A 21,553-nucleotide genomic window follows, 5' to 3' on the forward strand; every position below is an offset into this window, starting at 1 on the left:
AAAATCTATTGTGTCCTATAGGCAGTAGGATGGTAAAGGGGGATAAAAAGGAGGATTAGAGGGGAGGGAAATAGTAGTAAGGGGAGAGGGTAGGTAAAGAAGGGGGGGTCACAGGGAGGGAACACTGAGGGAGGTGGTGGTCAAAAGGAAAATCCTTAAGGAGGGGAAGGGAGAAGGAAGAAACAAAAACATAAACCTGGGAGGGAATAGGATGGAGGGAAAGAGACAGGTAGTTATCATTACTGGGAATGTGAATGGGTTGAACTCTCCCATAAAACACAGGTATATAGCAGAATGGGTTAAAAAACATAATCTTACAATATGCTGTCTGCAAGAAACACATTTGAAATAAAGGGATACCCACGGGGTAAAGGTAAAAGGCTGGAATAGAATATATTATGCCTCAACTAAAGTAAAAAAAGGCAGGGGTAGCAATCCTTATCTCAGATAAAGTAAAAGCAAAAATAGATCTAATTAAAAGAGATAAGGAAGGAAACTATATCCTGCTAAAAGGCACCGTAGAGAATGAAGCAATATCATTACTTAACATATATTCACCAAGTGGTATAGCATCCAAATTCCTAGAGGAAAAGTTAAGGGAATTAGCAGAAGAAATAAATAGCAAAACTATACTAGTGAGGGACCTTAATTTCCCCCTCTCTGAACTTGATAAATCCAACCTCAAAATAAACAAGAAAGAAATTAAGGAGGCGAATAGAATTTTAGAGAGGCTAGATATGATAGATCTCTGGAGAAAACTGATTGGGGATAAAAAGGAATATACTTTATTCTCAGCAGTTCATGGCACATACTCAAAAATCTACCATGTACTAGGGCATAAAAACATCACAATTCAGTGCAGAAAGGCAGAAATATTAAATGCATCCTTCTCAGGTCATGATGCAATAAAAACTATAGGCAATAAAGGACCATGGAAAGATAGACTAAAAAGTAAATGGAAATTAAACAACTTAATCCTAAAGAATGAGTGGGTCAAATAAGAAGTTATAGAAACAATAAGTAATTGCATTCAAGAGAATGACAATAATGAGACAACAGACCAAAATTTGTGGGATGCAACAAATGAAGTTCTTAAGGGAAGTTCTATATCCCTGAGTGCATACATGAATAAATTAGAGAAAAGTAGGTCAATGAATTAGGCATGCTATTGAAAAAGCTAGAAAAATAACAAATTGAAAATTCCCATTTAAATACTGAATTAGAAATACTGAAAACCAAAGGAGAGATTAATAAAATTGAAATCAAGAAAACTATTGAATTAATAAATAAAACTAAGAGGTGTTTTTATGAAAAAAAAAAACAATAAAATTGATAGATCCTTAGTCAATATGTTAAAAAAAGAAAGAAAACTAAATTATGAGTATCAAAAATGATAAGGGTGAGTCTACCTTCAATGAAAAGGAAATCAAAACAATAATTAGGAATTATTTTTCCAAATTGTATGCACATAAATTTGACAATCTTAGTAAAATGGATGAATATTTACAAAAATACAAGTTGCCAAGATTAACTGAAGAGGAAATAAATTACTTAAATAACCCCATCTCATAAAAAGGAATCAAACAAGCCATCAGTGAACTTCCTAGGAAAAAAATTTCTAGGGCAAGATGGATTAACTAGTGAATTCTATCAAATATTTAAAGAACAATTGATTCCAATACTCTACAAACTATTTAGGAAAATTAATAAAGAGAGAGTCTTACCAAATTCTTTTTATGACTCACATAAAAATACTTAGGTACTGATACCTAAATCAGGAAGAGATAAAACAGAGAGAGAAAATTATAGACCAATTTCCCTCATGAATATAGATGCAAAATTTTAAATAAAATATTAGCTCAAAGACTCAGCAACTTATCACAAAAATAATACACTTTGATCAGGTAGGATTTATTCCAGGAATGTAAGGATGGTTTAATATTAGGAAAACCATCAGTATAATTGATCATATCAACAATAAAATTAGCAGAAACTACATGATTATTTCAATAGATGCAGAAAAGGCTTTTGACAAAATTTACAACATCCATTCTTATTTAAAACACTAGAAAGTATAGGAATAAATGGAGCCTTCCTTAAAATAATAGGTAACATCTATTTAAAACCATCAACAAGTATTGTATGTAATAGGAATAAGCTAGAAGCATTTCTAATTAGATCAGGGGTGAAACAAGGGTGTCCACTATCACTCCTCTTTTTCAATCTGGTACTAGATATGTTAGCAATAGCAATTAGAGAAGAAAAAGAAATCAAAGAATCAAGTTAGGCAAAGAGGAGGCCAAGCTATTACTCTTTGCAGATGATATGATGATATACTTAGAGAATCAAGTAAATAATTACTTGGGACAATAAATAAATTTGGCAAAGTTGCAGGATATAAAATAAACCCACATAAATCCTCAGCACAACTGTATATTTCCAATGAAATTCAACAGCAAGTGATAGAAAAAGAAATCCCATTTAAAGTTACTGTAGACGTTATAAAATATTTGGGAATCTACCTGCCAAAACAAACCCAGGACCTATATGATCACAACTACAAAACAAAAATTCCAAAGGAATCATGAAAAATACCATACACTTCCAGAAGGAGAACTCATGAGATCTGATTGCTCATTGAATAATAATTTTTAACACTTTATTTTTCTTGCTTTTGGTCCAATATGGCTCATATGTAAATACATTTTGCATGTCATTATAAGTATAATTCATATCATATGCCTTATTTTTTCGATGTATAGGAGAGGGGCTAGAAGGAGAGGAGAATTTGGAACTCAAATTTCTAAAAAAATAGAAAAAAGAAATTTTAAAAATAAAAAATAGAATGGAAAAAATAAATTACGTGTGTAATAAATACAGAAAAGCAGGGTAAGAGCTATATAAATTGATAGTGAAATAAGCAGAACCAAGAAGACAATATGAAGTAATGGCAATGATGTAAAGGGAAAGAATAATGAATCCCTACCCCCCCCAAAAAAAAAATCAAAAGCACATGTAACAAAATAATAAAGATCAAGCAGGACTCTGAATGAGGAGATATGAGTAGACACCTCCAACCTACTCCTTCATGGAGGTGGGAGGGGGGGGGGCGGGGATGATCCACAGGTGTTACAAATTACAGTGGTTTTTGGACTTTTTCGATTTTTTGATCACTGGTGCTGACTTACATTTCCTCTTTAAAAAGTACTATTTGTCATATGAGATGTATTTTGGGGAGGACTTTGGGAGGGAGCTATGGGATACTATAACTGTGTAAGAAACAGAAAAATATCATTAAAGTTAATAAAAAAATAAGTGGGTATCCTATAGACATCTGAAATTCCACATCTGAAACTGAACTCATTATCTTCTTTTTCCCCCAAATTTCCCTTCTTTTTAGCTTCACTACTACTCTTGAGGGTACCCCTGTGCTCCAAGTCACCCAGGTTCCCAACATAGGTGTCATCCTTGACTCTCCATTGTCTCTCATTCAACTATATACAAATTATTACCAAATTCTGTTGACTTTATATTCCTAACATCTCTCATATTTGTCATCCTCCCTACTCTGACATTGCAACCCCACATATTCAGACCATCATCACTTCAAGCCTGGATTATTGCAATAGTGTCATGGTTGATCTGCCTACCACAAGTCTTTCCCATTACAGTATTTTCTACACTAATCTGTCAAAATGATTTTCTAAAATCTCCATTTCACTTTAGCACTGATAAATTCTAGTGACTGTAACCTCCGGCATCAAATACAAACCCTCCAATTTTACTTCAAAGTCTCCCATGAACTGTGTCTTATCTTTCTGAAAAAAAATATTTTGATAGCCAGTGACACTGGCTTACTTGTTATTCTTCAAACAGAAGACTCCATCTGCTGGCTTCAGGTATTCTGGTTATCTTTCATTCCTGAGATATTCTCCCTCCTCAGCGGAGCATCCAAAATTTCTTATATAGGATCCTATATATATAAATTTTTAATGCCTTCCTTCCGATGATTATGTCAAACTTCTGCTTCCTATGCCTTGTCTGTACACATTTGTTCTCATGCTCTGTCCTCCATTAGATTAAACTACTCGAGATGAGAGACTGTCTTATGCTTCTTTGTATCCCCAGCCTTTAACACAGTGCCTAACACATAGTAGACATTGAATAAATCTTTGTTGACTGACTGGTTCCCAGCTCAAATAAACTTTGGGAGGATCCCCGGCTGTGCACTTCCTGGTCAGGTTGCCATTTCCTGACAGTAGAAAACACACAACTTTAAAGGCATATTACCTGCCATGGATGAGGTGCCCAGCTTCCTCCCTCTACCAGGGATCTTTCTTCTGATTTCACCAAGAACATTTCATGGAGGGTCCAAGCCACAGCATAGATGGCATTGTAGATGGTGTAACTCAGGTCAGACATGGTCATGTCAAAGTAAAGCAAAGGCAAAGACTCCAAGGAGCCATTTGGTGAACATTGCTTTTGCTCCAGCTCTTCAGGTTCATCTGTACATCTGAATGTTGCATGCCAGAATTCTCTCAGTACAATATCCTCTGAGTGTTTAACAGGGTTCACAGTCCTGAGGAAAGGCTTAAAACCTGGAACATCACTTGTTAGGTGTGAAAATGTAAGAGCTCCATGTAAATTATAGCCATCAATGTATTGTGGTCTCATGGTAATGTCCCAGTGCGAGGTGGTGACCCACACCTTGAAATTCACGAGTAAAGGAAATTGTGAATATCTCAAGATCATTAATGAGTCTGTGTCACCATGAATGAAAATTACTCTGGTTGTGGATGCTATGATTCTGGGCATAAATGTCACCTGTGATTCTCTGTGTCTTCTCTCACTGACAGGGATCTTCTCTGTAAAGGCCACACAGACAGCATGATTTGTCATCTCCAGTGTCATTTCCTGAAGGAATTTCTCACCTCTCAGGTCATCTACTGTCACCATGCCTACCCATGTCCACTCAAAATGAGTCATTAATCTGACCAGACCTTTATGGAGGGAAGAGTCCCTGAGGGCCATCTGGTAAAGAGAATGAAACTGAACCTTGTCACTTAGGATGGGATCAAATGGTCCAAAGGTGATCTGGATGTGAAAAAAAAAAACATGGAAAAATCTGGGATTTAAGAACATCAACTTTTTTTTAAAGCAATTGGGGTTAAGTAACTTGCTCAAGGTAACCTTGGCCAGTTATTTCTGGGTGTGGTGCTAAGTATCAGAGCCCGAATTTGATGCCAGGTCATCCCGACTCTGGGGATGGTGCTCTTACTCACTGTGCTACCTAGCCGCCCCAAGAGTATGATCTTGATTAATGTGTAGATGTGGGTTTGAAACCAAACAATTCCATTGTGTATTTGGTATTTTAACTAGGCAAGACTATATCTCAATTAATCAAAGACCTTGGACTAAATGTGAGGTATCTTTGAAGTCACTGAATGAAATGAAATTAAGCTGGACAGGAAAACTGTTTCAACAGCTGGGGAAATCTGTTTGTGCCTCAAGATATCATCTGTAAGGTATCAGAGACCCTATAATATAATTTATTGTTTCATTACCCAAACATTTTCAGTAAGTTCAATTTTTCCTCAACCAAAAAAAGGTCAGGACCTAACCAGAGACAAATACAAATATCACATTAGGCAATATACTTTTAAGTATTAGTATTTTTTACATATGAGGGTCAAAGGTTGGGTCCAGGGACAGAGCTCAGTAAATAACAGTAAGAAGGATGTTAGGCCTGTGGCATCATTCCCTGTACCTAGGGACCAGAACCTGATTATGACAATTAGCTGCTAAAAATAAAATTAAAATAAATGTGAGTAAGCAAAGGAGAAAGAACTCAACCATAGATAGCTACTATGGTGAAAGAGAGGATCTGGGTTGATATTAAGAGGAAGAAAATGGACTTAAAAATACTCCTTTTTCAGTGAGAAATGTCAAATGGTCATAATGCCAAAAAGAGTTCTTGGAAGAACTTTCTTTAAAAGGACTTTTAAAATCAAATAATAGAAATTGAAGAAAAATTTGAAAAAAATTAGATGAATCCAAGAAAATCAAGAAAATTATTTTTAAAAGTTGATGAATTGGAAATAGAAAATCAAAAACTTAAGGAAGAAAATAATTCCCTCAAAATTAGAATGGGGAAGGGGGGAGCTAATGGCATTATGATATATCAAGAAATAATAAAACAAAATGAAAAGAATGAAAAAAAGATAGAATGTAAAACATCTCAGAAGAAAAACATTGGTATGGGGAACAGATTGAGGAGAGACAAGAGAAGAATTGTAGGACTACCTGAAAGTTATGATAAAAAAGTATCTTGATATAATTGAAATTTGTATTGAAAATTGAAAAGAAATTGAAGAAAATTGCCCTGAAGTTTTAGAATAAGAAGGTAAAGCAGAAATAGAAAAAAATAATCCACTGATCACCACTTGAATGAAATCCCAGGAGAAAAACCTATAGGAATATCATAGCCAAGTTTCAAAACTCCCAGATTAAATTGAAAATATTGCAAGCAACAAGAAAAAAAAGCAATTTAAATATCATGGCATTTTGATCAGATTTACATAAGACCCAGCAGCTTCTACACTAAAGGACCATAGGTTTTGGAACACTGTATTTCATAGAGTAAGCAAGGGTAACTCACCCAGTAAAATTAAATATAATTCTGAATGAAAAACATGGACATTTAAAGAATTGAAAGGCTTTCAGGTATTTGTGACAAAAACAGCAGAACTTCAACATACAATATGCAGAAGAAATTTAAGATTAACATTTAAAATGAATTTTAAATCACTCAAAAATGTTCAAACTGTTTACTTCTTATATGTGAAAATGGTCTCAGTACTTTTATAACTGTTATTATTATTTGGGTAGTTTAAAAGAAAGGCTTGGACTGAACTGTGTATGGTAGGGTGATTAAAAAATAAAGCTGTGTAGGGAGAGATAAAAAGGAGTAATTATCTCAAACATGTGAAGCATGAAAGGAAGAACTGATACAGAAGAAATAAGTTGGAAGGGACTGATAGTGCTGGAACCTTACTCTCATTGAAATGTGGTAAAGAAGAAACAACATATGGTATAAAAGTCTTCTAAATTTGGAAAAAAAAATAGGAGGTCAAGGGGATAGGATAAGCCAGGGACTTTTAGGTGGGTGTGAAGATTAAGAATTTAGGAGGGATAGGAGATAAGGGGAAAACTCTCAGAAAGATTAGGTATATTATGGTGAAGGGTGGCAGGAAATGTTAAGAGAGGAATTCTTAGAGAGGTGGGTAGATTAAGGAACAGGAGGACAAGCCAGTGGGTAGAAGTAAATTAGATAAGTAAGGAGGGAGAGGGTTAATAGGATGAGAAGGGAAATACACAAGAAATTATAATTTATAATGTGAAAGGGTTTAATTTATCAAAATGGAAATGGATAGAATGGAATAAAAATCTGAATGTAACAATATATGGCAATCAAGAAACTCAAGAAAAATGAGAGATACATACAGAGATAGAATAAAGGGATGGAGTAGAAATTATTATGTAAAAAAGTATGGATAGATGATCTCAGACAAAGTTAAAGCTAAAATAGATTTAATTAAAAGAAAAAAAGGGAAACTACATTATGTGTCAGCAATATTATTTAATATTGTTTGAGACCATTTAAAATAACTAGACAGTATAAAATACCCAAGAGTATACCTACCAAAACTGATACAGGAACTACATGAACAAAAACATCAAATATGCTTTCTATAAATAAAATCACGTTTAGATAACTGGAGAAATATTCATTGTTCATGGACAGGCAAAATCAATGTAGTAAAAAATGACAATGCTATCTAATCTATTTATTCAATGCCACCCCAATTAAATTGCTAAAACTATTTTACTGAGTTAGGAAAAATAATAATAAAATTCATTTGGAACAACAAAAGGTCAAGAATTTTAAAGAAACTATCTGGTGGGGCGGCCAGGTGGCTCATTGAGTAAGAGCACCGGCTCCAGTGTTGGGACGACCTGGAGATCGAATCCCGAGCTCAGACACTCAGCACCACACCCAGAAATAACTGGCCATGTAACCTTGAGCAAGTTACTTAACCCCAATTGCTTAAATTAAAAAAAAAAAGAAACTATCTGGTACTGGCTAAGAAATGGAGAGATAGATTAGGGAAACTTAAACATATGACACACGGTAATAAAGGATTATAGTACTGTGTTTTACAAATGTAAAGATTTAAGTTTTGGGGATAAGAATTCATTACTTGGTAAAAAAAAATTCAGGAAAACTGAAAGCAGTCTGGCAGGAATTGCACATAGACCAATACATTAAACCATATAACAAGACAAGGTCAAAATAGATACATGACCTAAATACAAAAGAAGATGTCACAAGAAAATTAGAAGAAATTGTGTGAAATTAGAAGAAAATATGTTTCTGGAGTCTTATTCTGACAGGTAATCTTCAGAAACTTCCTAAGGCAATTCAAATGGAAGCAACTCAGTTTCCTGGCATGGTTCTGGTATACTGTCCAGGTTTCACAGAGTCTATACAATAATAAATTGGAAAAACAGCTCTTTAGGCCATCAGTTTGGTAGACAGTCTAATAACTCTTCTCTCCATACCATGCCACCATCATTGGTGCCTATGCTCCCACAGCGACAAACCCTGATGAGGTCAAAGAAAAAATTTATGAGGATCTGGAGATCTTCATCATCAATGTGCCAAAGGAGTACAAGCTAATAATTCTGAGTGATTTTAATGCTAGAGTAAGCACAGACTACCAGAAGAGGTAGGTTGTCCTTGGGAGGAATAGAGTTGGAAACAGCAGTGATCATTTTCTATTGAAGACTTGGACATCTCATGTTCCTCTTATCTCCAAAGGTGTCTTCCATTTACCTAAATACAATAAAGCCTTATGGATGCATCCTCACAGAAAATGTTGGCATTGAATAGGTTATGTCATTTTAAGAAGAAGAGATAGACAAGATATTAGAGTGGCAAAGGTAACATGTGGTCCAGAGTGCTGAACTGATCACAGACATCCCCTCCAACCTAAATATTCCCATTCAGCAAAAGTGGTGGATTCAAGGAAAAATCATGATCAGAAGACTTAATGTCAACAGATTAGAGCACTTCTCTGAGTAGGAACAGTTCATTATTAACTTGGAGGGAAAGCTGAGCCAACACACATTTAATAACAGTGGAGCAGAAAAGGAACAGGCAATTTTCAGAGATCTGGCATGCAGCATTACATTTACTCATCTAGGTCAAAACACTAGCAAACTTCAAGACTAGTTTAACAAAAATGACAGGGAAATTCAGAAATTTGGAAGAACCATAATAAGTGTAAGAAGGGATGAAAAGGTTTGGAAGACTTGCTGTGGAGAGTGGAATAGTGAGTTGAGAAGAGGTTTAGAAGGATTGCATAACAACAGTTAGGGCACAGTTGAAAGTCTTTAGCACACATTTGTAGTGGACCCAGTAAGAAGAGTTGTTTGATTTTCTGTGCTTTTATTCAGCAACACATGTAGAAGCAAAGTTGTCCAATGGTGGGGGTGATACAGGGGTGACATTTGGCTGACTACAATAAATAATATAATAAAGATGCTAAAAACTGAAAAGAATAGAACAATGTAGACTTGAATTGGTTCACTAAGGAATAAAAATAGGGAAAAGAGAATAGACTTGTTAGAAATTGATAGAGATAACTCAGAGGTTAAGTGGTTGAATTTCCTAAAATGCATTCATTTAGAGAATGAAGAGTACAGTTTGGTAAGGAAAGGCAGAGAGAGAGATGGAAATAATAGATTATGGTAAAAATAGTGGGTTTTAGAATTCTGGAAGATGGAGGTGGTATATTTGTGGATGGTGGAAAAATCCAGGTTGTGTGTATGCGACTTTATGTGTGACTGAAATAGAGTTGTATTCATGAAAAGTGAGCAGGTCAAGGAACTGAATGGTTGGGATTACCAGGACTATGTCTACTGAAGTCCCATTTTGTGATCCCAGGAGTCAGAGAACATAGGTAAATTGTGAGACAAGCACTGAAATCATTGAAGAATGAAGAGGAATGATCTGGATATCTGACATCAACAGATATCAGCATTTTGGTTAGATAGTACATAGAAATTTCATGAAACTCAAAGGTGGAGAGGCTATTGAAGGATAGAAGTAAAATGAGAAACTGGAATTGTTAATGGATAGTAAAGAGTATTCCAACTCCTCCATCTCAACCAGTAAACCAAAATAAAGAGTGAATTGTTTGTGCAGGACTAGAAAGAGTACATGGGGAGGCTGGGTCATCAGGCCGGAACCAGGTCTGGATGATTGCTATGAAATGTTCCCAACTCCCTACTGAATGCTTGGAACTGGATGTCTCCAAGTTAAGATGTCCAAAACAGAATTCTCTGTCTTTCCCCACAAATCCATTCCTCTCCCAGACTTCCCTATTTTTGTCACAGGCATCAATATCATTTCAGTCACCCAGACTCTCAACTCTAGAGTCATATTTGAATCCTCAATCTTTGTTGCCATATTTCTTTAATCAGTCATGAAATGCCATAATTTATATTCCCACAACAGTTCTTAATGTTCTCTATTTGTCACAACTCATATGTGTTCACCACACAAATTCAGGCCCTCACAACTTTACACCTGCACTATTATAATCATCTTCTACCTTATCTCTCTTCCTCACATTTCTCCAACTCTGATGTAGACTTCAGCTGCCAAAGTTAATTTTCTAAAATGCATTCTAAATATGGCATTACCCTTCTTCAATGAAGTTAGATGTCTCATTATTGACTCTAGCATCAAATACTAAGACCTCTGGTATTTAAATACCTCTCAATTTTATCCATCCAACTTTTCTACATTTTACATTTTCTAGCATTTTACAAATCACTTATCTTTATGAACATTTCTTTTGCACTGGCTGTCCCTCTAGTTAAAATGATCTGAGACTCTCTCCTCCATCTCTTGGGTTCTCTTGTTTCCTCTAATGATGAACTCAAATGCAACCTTCTCTTGGTAGTCTTTTAAAAACTGCCTGAGCTGCTGAACCTTTCACCCCCAAATCTGATCAAATATATTTTGGATCTATTTTGTGAATGCCTATATGTGTCCATATTGTCTCCTTCAGTAGGATTTTAAACACCTTATTGGCTAGGTTGATTCCATTTGTTGCCTTTGTTTCCCCAGATCCTAATGTAGTCCCATGAACATAGATTATTAATTGGCCAATTTATTTATTTACTGGGAGGGTGGACCCTTTGGTTGATAAAGTTTCTAGGAATAAAACCAAACTAAAATGTATTTACGAAGTGTCTATTTAGTTTTAGTAACAGGGGACACAAAATTTAAAATAAAAAAAAATTAAAACCTTTTTAAAGCTCCCACCCCAAAATTTCTATTAGAGAGAGAACACATGTAAGTTGATGAGCATATAAATAACAATTTGGGTATGAAGGAGAGAATAAGAGCAACTAAAGGAAACTGCTAAAATATATAGGTGTTTAATCCCAGGGAATCAAGATCAGCACAAAAAAAGAGGGGTTAGTCAAGATCAAGCAAGGCTTACCACCCTTTTTAAATGCATAGTATGGAGAAGATACTAGCTTTTGTGTAATTCCCAATTTAAAAAATTAACGCTAGTGGTGGTCAGGTAGCACAGTGAGTAAGAGCACTGGCTCCAGTGTCGGGATGACCTGGGGATCGAATCCAGGCTCCCACACTTAGCACCCACCCAGAAACACCTGGCCGTGTAACCTTGAACAAGTTACTTAACCCCAATTGCTTTAAAAAAAATTAAGGCTGGAGAGAAGTAAAGCAAAGATAACACTGGGTAGCATTAAAATTGGTGATGTAGAGGGACCCCAAAGTAAAAAGAGAAACACCACAAAAAAAGTTACAAAAACAAAACAAAAGAATTTCCCCACAGACAAGAACAAGTGAAATATCTTAAATAAAAGAAATTTAAAAGTTGGAAGACAGAAATCAGAAGAAAAAGAGCTTGGAATGGAAAATTCTATTTCTTATCCAAGTAATAGACTCCCTAAAAAATAAACTAGAGCAAACAAAAATCAATGACTCCAAGAAAGCAAGAACATTAGAAAACAATAAAAATATTAGGAGAAGAGAGTATTAAGTTATCTGAGACTAAAAAGAACTGACTTACACCAGTGATTAAGGAGAGATCATTTAGGACTGATTGGACTACTCGCTTATTATTATTATCATTACTATCACCTGTTATTTCTGGAATGTTCTCTCCAATTATCTCCATCTTATGACTTCCCTGATTTCTTTCAGGTACCAGTTAAAATACCACCTTCTATAAGATTACTTTTGCAGTATATATTAAGGTAAATGCCTTTCCTCTGAGACCATTTCCAATGTATCCTCTCTACTTTGTTCTTGTCCATAATTGCTTTCATGCCCCACCCATTACACTGTGAGGAACTTGCAAACAGGGACTGTTGTTTTTCTTTTTACAACATTCTTTCTATCCTTAGCACTAGGCATACTCCCTGACAAATGGTAGTTTCTTGATTAATGCTTGTTGGCTTAACTTTTAAAAATAACATTCAAATTGAAGGGAGGAAAAACAGTGAAATTGTAATGTCAGGTGGGGAACTTCAATGTACAACTGTCAGACATACAATTTGAACAAAGATATATATAAGAAAAAAGCTAAGGACCTGGATAAATAAGATTTAGATCTTACAGATCTCTGCTAACTACTGAATGGGAGCAACAAAAAAGGGAACTTAAGTATTTCTCAGTTAGACATGTTATCTTTTCAAAAATTGATCATGTGTTAGGATGGGGGGGGGCTTCATAAACAAATACATAAAAGCATAAATATCATTCGTGTCATTTACTGACCACAATGTAATGAAATTTGCATACAACAAAATGTCTTTGAGGGGATTATTTACCATCTTGTTACTTTCCTGGATTTCATGATCCCCAGAAACTCATTATGATGTAAGTTGAAATCAACTTGGAAACTGAAACTTCCGCAGATACTTTCCCACCACAGATGCGTGATTTCATCATACCCCAAAGCTCGTTAATTCCCTTCCCTCATCTTTCAGCTTCTTTTTTTATTTGCTGTCTCCTCAATTAGACTGTGAGCTCCTTGAAAGCAGAGACTATCTTATGCATTTCTTTGTGTCCTCTAAGAAATGTGAGGCGGCACATCGCAGGTACTTAATAAATTTGACTCTTATTCTCATTAAAAATAAGTGGTGACTACATAACTTAATTTTCTGGATTTTCTTGGTCAAAGAATAAATCTTAGACACAGAAAATTTAATATAAGATAATGACAGAATTAAGAAAACATGCCAATAGCTATAAAATATAACTAAAACAACTCTTTTTTCCCCCATGAGAGCATTTTATTTGTATGTATGTTTTACATCCTTAGAAAAAGAATCCCAGGATTTTTTCTCCTCTGTGTTTTCATCTTGCTTCCTCATGGCCCATGATGGCAGCTGAGGTTGGAAGCATAATAAACCCAAACTAACAGGATGGTAGCAGATTATTCTGCCACTTTTCCAGATTTTTCAGTTGAACATCAACTCTGGGGCTGATTACACCACACTTGTTTAATATGCCCATGAGATTCACAACAATTTTTCCCTCTCTGTGATCATCAATGATCTCAAATTTGCCAATGTAACCATGCTTCATCATCACTGTTAAGAACTGGATAATTGCTTTAGAGCACGGCTTAATGACAGCCTGATATTTTCCTTGCTTTTCTGCATTGTTGATGCTTTTAAGAGCATTTACCAGGACATTCATGTGCACCATGGTGGCAGTGCTGCAAGATGGCAGAAAGACTTAAAGCAACTCTTAATGGAAAAAAATTATACTTTTGTGTAATTTCTTCAACAAAAGACATAGAGGTAGAGTCAAGATGGAGGAGAAAAGGCAAGAACTTGCTTGGGCTTTCCATAATTCCCCTCAAAATAACTTCAAAGCAAACCTCAAAACACATTCTGGAGCAATAGAATCCACAAAAGGATGGAACAAAACAAATTTCCAGGCCAAGATAACTTATAAAGATGATGTGAAAGGTCTATTTCACTCAGGTAAAGGGGGAGCACAGTGCAGCATAGGTGGTATTCAGGCAAGCCAGTGGGAGACCCCTAGGTCCAATATAGATCAGCAGCTAAGGCCCTGGGGTCCTGGCTCAGAAAACCAGTGGCACAGCAGGTCATCTGTAAGACCTCCAATCCCAGTGCAACAGGTAGGCCTCTAGTCCCAGATCCCCTCCTACCCTTTCCTCTGCAATAAGTGGATTGCCAGTCCAAGAGGTCCTGGCATTAAAAGCCAATCACCAGGCCACTGGTCCTTAACACAACAAGCTTGAGACAGTGCCTCCTGCACCCCAGAAGCAGAGAAATAGGCTGCAAAATGGACAAAAAAAAAATAGTGTAAAAAAACCTGATCATAGAAAACTAATATAGTAAAAGGAAAAAAAACAAAACACACTCAGAAGAGGACAATGTCAAAATGTCTACTTACAAAGCCTCAAAGGGAAATATGAATTGGTCTCAGGCCAAAAAGTCCTCCTGGAAGAACTTAAAAAGAATTTTTAAAATTAAATTTAAAAAGTAGAAGAAAAATTGGGAAAAGAAATAAGAGTTATGAAAGAGAATCATCAAAAAAAGAGTCAACAGTTTGATAAAGGAAGAACAAAAATGGAAAAAAAGAAGATGTACAAAAATTCACTAAAGAGAAACAAATCCTTAAAAAGTAGAATTGGAAAAATGGAAAAGGAGAATCAAAAGCTAACTGAGAAAATAATTCCTTAAGAATTAGAATTAGATAAGTAGAAGCTAATGAATCTATGCAAAATCAAGCATCAAACAAACAAAATTAGAAGAATGAAAAAACTGAAGAAAATGTAAAACACCTTATTGGATAAACAACTGACCTGTAAAATCATTACAAGAGAGATAATTTAAGAATTATTAGAGACATTTCCAGTGCCAAGATGGAAGAGTGAGGAAGGAACTCTGAAATCCTCCCAAATTCCAATACAAACAACTAAAAACACACTTCAAAATTGAACTAGGAGCTGAGCAACAGCTTCCAAGCTGAGCAGGAAAGGTCTGTCTCATTCAGATGGGAGAGGAGAGAGGTATAAGAGCAGCAACAGAAGGCAGCCTCACAACAGGAAGTCTTGACCCCATTGCTAACCAGTAGTGAAGCCCTCCCTGGGGCTAGCCAACAGCAAGACCGAATACCTGTGGCCTGACAACAGAGAGGCTCTGTTACCATAGCAACTGAGCAACAAGGTCCCACCCCTGGAGCAGGCCAACAGTTAAACTCCACACCCATGGGAGGCCAACAAGGAGGCCCCACCTCTCCTAAGCACAAGCCAGAAAGGGAAACCTACCGTCCAGAGAAAGCAAGCAGCTAAGCCCTGAAGCCCAGTGAAAGTCAGCAGTAAGACCCAGAGCCCCAATACGGAAAACTTGGAAGAGAACAGGACCAGAACCTGACTCTTACATTAAAAAACACAAAGTCACAAAAAAGGTAGGAAAAAAATGAGGAAAATCAAAATTAGCTTGACTATAGATATTGTGGCGATGGAGGATCAAGGCATAAATTTAGAAAAGGACAAAAGGGTCTAAATGGCTACATGTGAAGCCTCAAAGAAAAATGTAATCTGGTCTCAGACCCAAAAGGAATTCCCAGAAGTGCATAAAAAGATTTTTAAAAGAAATTAGAGAAGTAGGAGAAAAAATGTGAAATTAGAGTAATGCAAGCAAATCATGGGGAAAAAGAGTCAATAGCATGGGAAAAGAAATACAAAAATTTACAGAGGAAAACTAACTTCCTGAAAAATAGAACTAATGGGGCAGCCAGGTAGCACAGCAAGTAAGAGAACCAGCCCCAGAGGCAGGATGACCTGGGATTGAAGCCGGGCTCAGACACTTAGCCCCCACCCAGAAACACCTGGCCATGTAACCTTGAGTAAGTTACTTAACCCCAATTTCTTAGAGACAGTCAGGTGGCGCAGTGATTAAGATCACCAGCCCCAGAGTTGGGATGACCTGGGATCAAATCTGGGCTCTTATACTTACCACCACACCCAGAAATAACTGGCCATGTAACCTTGAGCAAGTTACTTAACCCCAATTGCTTTAAAAAAAAAAATAAAACTAAGAACTTTATCATTACTTGTGCAGTTAAACAAGGTTCCCATAAACACAGGACATAGGTGTGAGTTGATTATGTTGGAATGATCTCCAAAAATTAAAGGAATGAGAAAAGGGGGTGCACTAGGAGAAGGTGGAAGGGAGAAATAGAATATGGAAATTTTTCTCAAATAAAGGAGTAACAGAAGGAAGAACTTTTTCAGTGAAGGGAAAAATGGGAGCAGGGGTGGCAGACAATTATACCTCATTCTCATCAGAATTGGTTCAAAGAGGAAAGAAAACATACATGCAAACATACATATATAATGTGGGTGGGTGGATGGGCATGAATGTAAGTGTGTGCATGTATATACAAACACATAATACGTATATATATATATATATATATATATATATATATATATATATACACATACATGCTCAGTTGGGTATAGAAATAGAATCCATATGAAAAAAAAAATTATACCAGCTCTTTTTGTGGTAGCAAAGAATTAGAGAATGAGAGGACATTCATCCAATGGAGAAGGACTAAACAAGTTGTGGCATATGACTGTGATGGAATACTGATGTGCTATAAAAAATGATGAAGAGGATGGTTTCAGAAAAAAAATGGAAAGATATATATGAACTGATGAAAACTGAAGTGAGAAGAACCAGGATATCATTGTACACAAGAATGGCAATGTGGTAATGATGATCAACTGTGAAAGACTTGGCTACTCTGATCAACACTATAATGATTCCAAAAGACTCGTGAAGAAAAAAAATTGACATCCACCTGTAGAGAGAGAAGTCTGAGTGAAAAATGAAGTAAGTTTCTTCACTTTATTTTTCTTCCTTTTTTGAAACATGGTTAATATGGAAATTTGTTTTGAATATCTTCACATGTATGATTTATATATTGCTTGCCTTCTCAATGGGTGGGAAAAAAAGTGAAAAAGAGGGAAAAAATTGAAACTAAAAACTTAAAAAGAAGAGAATGTAAAAACAATAAATCAAAGTGTTAAAAATTAAGTAAAAAGTAGGAAAAACAAATGTATATATATTCAATAACAAATAATAGAAGAGTTGGATTTGGAGAAACCTGGAAAGATTTGTGTGAACTCATAGCAAATGAAGAGAACAGAACCAGGAGAAAAAGTTATACAATATCAACATTGTAAATAAAAATAAATTTTAAAGCCATAAGTAATAGTTGGCAATGGCCAGCTATGGTTGCAGAAGATGATAATAAACTTAGGGCAAGTACTCCATTTTGGACATGGCTGAATGCAGTTCAATAGCTCCATTAGGATATTTGTGTACATCTGAAAGAAAACTTGAGTGCACCTACATAGAAATTGAACAAGCAACAGAAACATATGCTATTATACTGAGTCAGCCATTTTGGTTATGGGGTGCAGAAATGGGACCCGATGAATATGGAGTTTGCATTGGTAATGAAGGTGTATGGGGAAGAGAAGCAGTACGTGAAGAAGAGGCATTACTTGGCATGGACCTTGTCAGGCTTGGACTTGAAAGAACTGATACAGCTGAAAAAGCAGTCAATACCATTGTTGATTTGCTAGAAAAATATGGACAGGGTGGAAATTGTTTGGAGAGTATGGTGTTTAGCTATCACAATAGTTTTCTGATAGCTGATAGGCATGAAGCATGGATTCTTGAGACTTCACGACAATATTAGGCTGCAGAAAAGGGTAGAAGAAGGAGTTTGTAATATTTCCAATCAACTCTCTATAAGAACTAAGATTGACCAAGAGCATCCAAAGATGAGAGAACAAGCTATGGACAAAGGCTGGTGGGATGGTGAAAAGGAACTTAATTTTACTGCTGTGTATGCCTATCCTAATAATTCTAGGATTACTACTTCATCAGGCAGGTACTGTGATGGTTACAAGCTTCTGAACAAATACAAAGGAAATATGACGTGAAAAATGATGGAAATTCTCCAAGAAAACAGTAAGTGGCATTAATATGGAAGGAGAAATTCAAGCCACTGGCAGCATGGTTTCTATCTTGCCTCCAGATTGTAGCCTTCCATGTATTCATTTCTTTATAGGGACCCCTAACCCTGAAAGATCTGTTTTAAAGCCATTCATTTTTGTACCAAATATAACTCAGTTAACTAGAAACTAACTCACCAATATTTGGACATGAAGATCCAGTTAAAAAGAAGCCATGTTTTCAGAGTAAACCTAACAGAAGACATTCTCTTTACTGCATACATGAATGGGCAATGGAAATAATAGAGTCTGATGAGGAAACAGGCAGAATAATGCTGGAAAAGATGAGAATACTGGAGAAAGAGATGCTCAATGAGATGGAATCAGTCCTTCACTGATGATGTCATTTGTATAACATAAATTTCCAGGCAAGACATAATTTCCACAGCTTCAGGTTAGCACATTCTCTGAAATTTACTGAGAAATGCTTAGAAGACTGAAAGGTTAGGGGACTGGATGGGGTTCACATAGCAGAAGCAACTTTTTTTTTTTTAATTTGGGCCTCCTGACTCTGAGGCCCATTCTCTATTCATTATAACATCAGGGATCTGATGAAGCCTCAGAACATGTCAGGATGAATATTACCCACCTGTGGATACTTGTAGAGCTCCAGCAGGGTCCCCATCTGGACAGATAGAGCTGATGTGGCTCCACCAATGACAGCCACAGACTTGTCCTGCTTCCCACAGCTGTAGTTGGGGATGAACTGGCCCTGCCCAGACAGCCAGCGTAGGGAGCTCTCCAAGGTCCTCTCATCACTGTGGTAGGTGTTGTAGAGGTGGAAGCCCAGGGTAATGTTGGGCAACAGATTAGGGTCCTTGTTGATCTCCTCTACAGTAAACATTAGGGTCAGGGCTTGTTGGTAATTTTTATATAGCCACCTAAAGTGGAGAGAGTCAGAAACCATTAACAAATCCTGTAAAAGAAGAATTCAATTACGGAAGGAGTCTGTTCCAGCCATTTGAGGATTAAGCCTAAGAACCCCAGCTCATCTTGTGTGTATTAATAACAATCTCCATTGCTCCTTTACTGCTCCCCTCTTGTGATTGGAATGTTGAGGACTATTTGCTTTAAGTTCTGTCTGACAGAGTCATTCACTCACTCACTCACTCACTCATTCATACATATACATACTGAATGCCTAGCATTTCAGAATAACAGAATTTAAGATTTTGAAAGCAGCCAAGAAATTGTCTAATTCAACTGGTTCTTAAAAGGAATTCCAGCTATAACATTATCTGTAGTGGAATATAATACCCTCCCCTAAAAGGTAAATGAAGAGGTCCTGGGAAGTTGCAAAAATAAACACAATCCTCAATCATCCTTTAAGAGTAAGATCAGAAGTAACTGTCAAAAGCCATGTCCTCCTTTGGAGTCTGTCTGAATATAACGTTATAATTTCCACCTGCCTTCACCAAGCTTTAGTCAACAACAGTCATGAATCTTGGTGCACAACCCAAGTATGAGTTCCCATAGTCCCTGCTCCCAAAGACTGATGTTGTTTGTCCCTGATAATAACCTTATATAACTATACCCCTCTTCACAGTACTCAAACACCTAACATCATCCAGGACACCAGAAGAATGAAGTGTGTCCATCCTCCCTGCACATTCTGCGCCTTTGTGAACATCTCCCTGACTCCCACAAAAACTTCCTTTCTACAATTTCTCTACTTATGCTTCCTTTTGGTTCTATCCAATGCTGCTGTGCCTTCTAGGAATGCCAGTCCTTGTAGATTTCTCTTCTTAAAAGCATCTGTGATTAGCAAGTCAGTGTCTGCACCTCTTTCCCAAGTTTTCTGACTTAAGGGAAATAATTCAAAATTATAATACAAGGCAGTAGTGAATATTTGGCCTGTGACTTGTACAAAGAGAGTTAGGAATTCTGAGCAGGGGGAGGCACCTTCCCAATAGAGGAAGCCTTCATGAAGTATATCAGAACCCTGTAAGGATATGGATTTTCATGGGTGGAGATGAGGATCTCCAGGAGAGAGAAATCAGCACAGAAACATGTTTAAGAGGTAAGAAGCACTCCAATTTTCTACCCATAGAATATGATAACAGGTGTTGTCTAAGTGTCTTCAGGTCAAGAGCAGGAGTAATCACTCAGACTTCTCATCCTCTCTTCTAACCTTTTCCCTTCCGTGGTAGGGACTGAAAAAAATTCAAAAAAGGTAAATTGTCATCAAGGACTTAATCAAACAGCCCAAAACTAGTGGTCAAACAGATCCCATATTAATGTCATCTTCCAAAATATTGATAATGCAGAAATATTTCAGAAACAGCTCTTATCTTTAAGGTAATTCAGACCTATAATCCAGGAGGTGACATAAAAACATAAGAGAATTTTCAGGCCTTCTCATTCACTCCGTCATTAACATCCAAACTGACTTTCTCTCTCTTAACTGCCTGCTTTCTGAGAATTTGAAACTGTGTGTCCATTCTTTCTTCTTTCACACAATTAGAATCAGGGAGAAAGCAACCAATTCCTCTGTTCACATGAACAGTCAGCATCTCAAGTGAAAGTCTCTTAAAGGCTACAGTGGGCAAAAAAGGAAATTTGGTTCACAATGACCTTTTTATCCAATGCTACACTTAAGGTGGAGCTTGTTACTGGAGTTGTTCACAACATGAGCAGAGCCCAGACAAAACTCCAGATCTCTTCAGTGCCTCAAGATCAGTGAGAGAAGAGACAGAAAGACACAGGTGCAACTACAGACACAGACAGAGAGACAGGAAATTACAAAAGACAGAGAGAATCCTCTCCTCCTTAACTCTGTAAGATAATCAGATGGATGGAAACTGACCATGAGCAACAAAAGTCAGAAAAGAGAGGAAAGAAGAGATAATCAGCAAACAAGGGTCCACTGCCTGCCTGTATCTTCCATAAAGACCTTTGTAATCATTGCCCTATTCAGATGCACAGGCAGCAGGCACTTACTTATAATCCCGACACTCCTTGTCAGGTTTGCTTCCAAAGAGTCCTGCTCCTGTGACACTTCTCACTTCTACTGAATACATGGGAAGAAAAATCCCAATCACAAGATCCCCATTTCTGACAAGGCTGGGGCTGATTTGGGGGAAGCAGGCTGGCTCCTCTGTCCTGTTCTCAGAGGCTGGAAGCTTCAGCAGCAGTGACAGGAGCATAACAGAAAGCAACAGAGAAATCTTTCTCTGAACAGGAGACCATATATCGCTGAACATTACATCAAGACCCAAACCTGGCCAGAGTGAATTTGCTCCTAGAACTACAGCAAACATCTGAGGCTTGGTCTGCTGAGAAAACTCCTGGAACTGCAATGTTTTGTTCTAGGAAAGATGGCCAGGTCAAGTCCTTTCTCCACACCTGAGGAAACAGAAAGGAACATT

General features: G+C 36.7%; 1 protein-coding gene and 1 pseudogene across 1 annotated transcript in view; one reads left to right on the plus strand and one right to left on the minus strand.

Moving 5' to 3' along the window:
- The window catches only part of LOC138167910 (vomeronasal type-2 receptor 26-like), a 38,279-nt gene extending 16,942 nt beyond the window's left edge, over positions 1-21,337 (minus strand). Inside the window, exons 1-3 of the mRNA XM_069096880.1 lie at positions 21,126-21,337; positions 18,775-19,066; positions 4,291-5,094 (exon numbers count right to left, since the gene is read on the minus strand). Of these exons, the coding sequence (XP_068952981.1) occupies positions 4,291-5,094; positions 18,775-19,066; positions 21,126-21,331 (1,302 nt within the window). The 5' untranslated portion in view covers positions 21,332-21,337. The remainder of the gene's footprint in view (positions 1-4,290; positions 5,095-18,774; positions 19,067-21,125) is intronic.
- LOC138167905 (secernin-3 pseudogene) lies at positions 17,506-18,523 on the plus strand (annotated as a pseudogene).
- Positions 21,338-21,553: the final 216 nt, after the last annotated feature.

The sequence above is a fragment of the Petaurus breviceps genome, unplaced genomic scaffold (genome assembly GCF_028583685.1).
Source record: "Petaurus breviceps papuanus isolate PSGF00001 unplaced genomic scaffold, PetGlider_PUasm1.0 328, whole genome shotgun sequence".
Classification (NCBI taxonomy): Eukaryota; Metazoa; Chordata; class Mammalia; order Diprotodontia; family Petauridae; genus Petaurus; species Petaurus breviceps.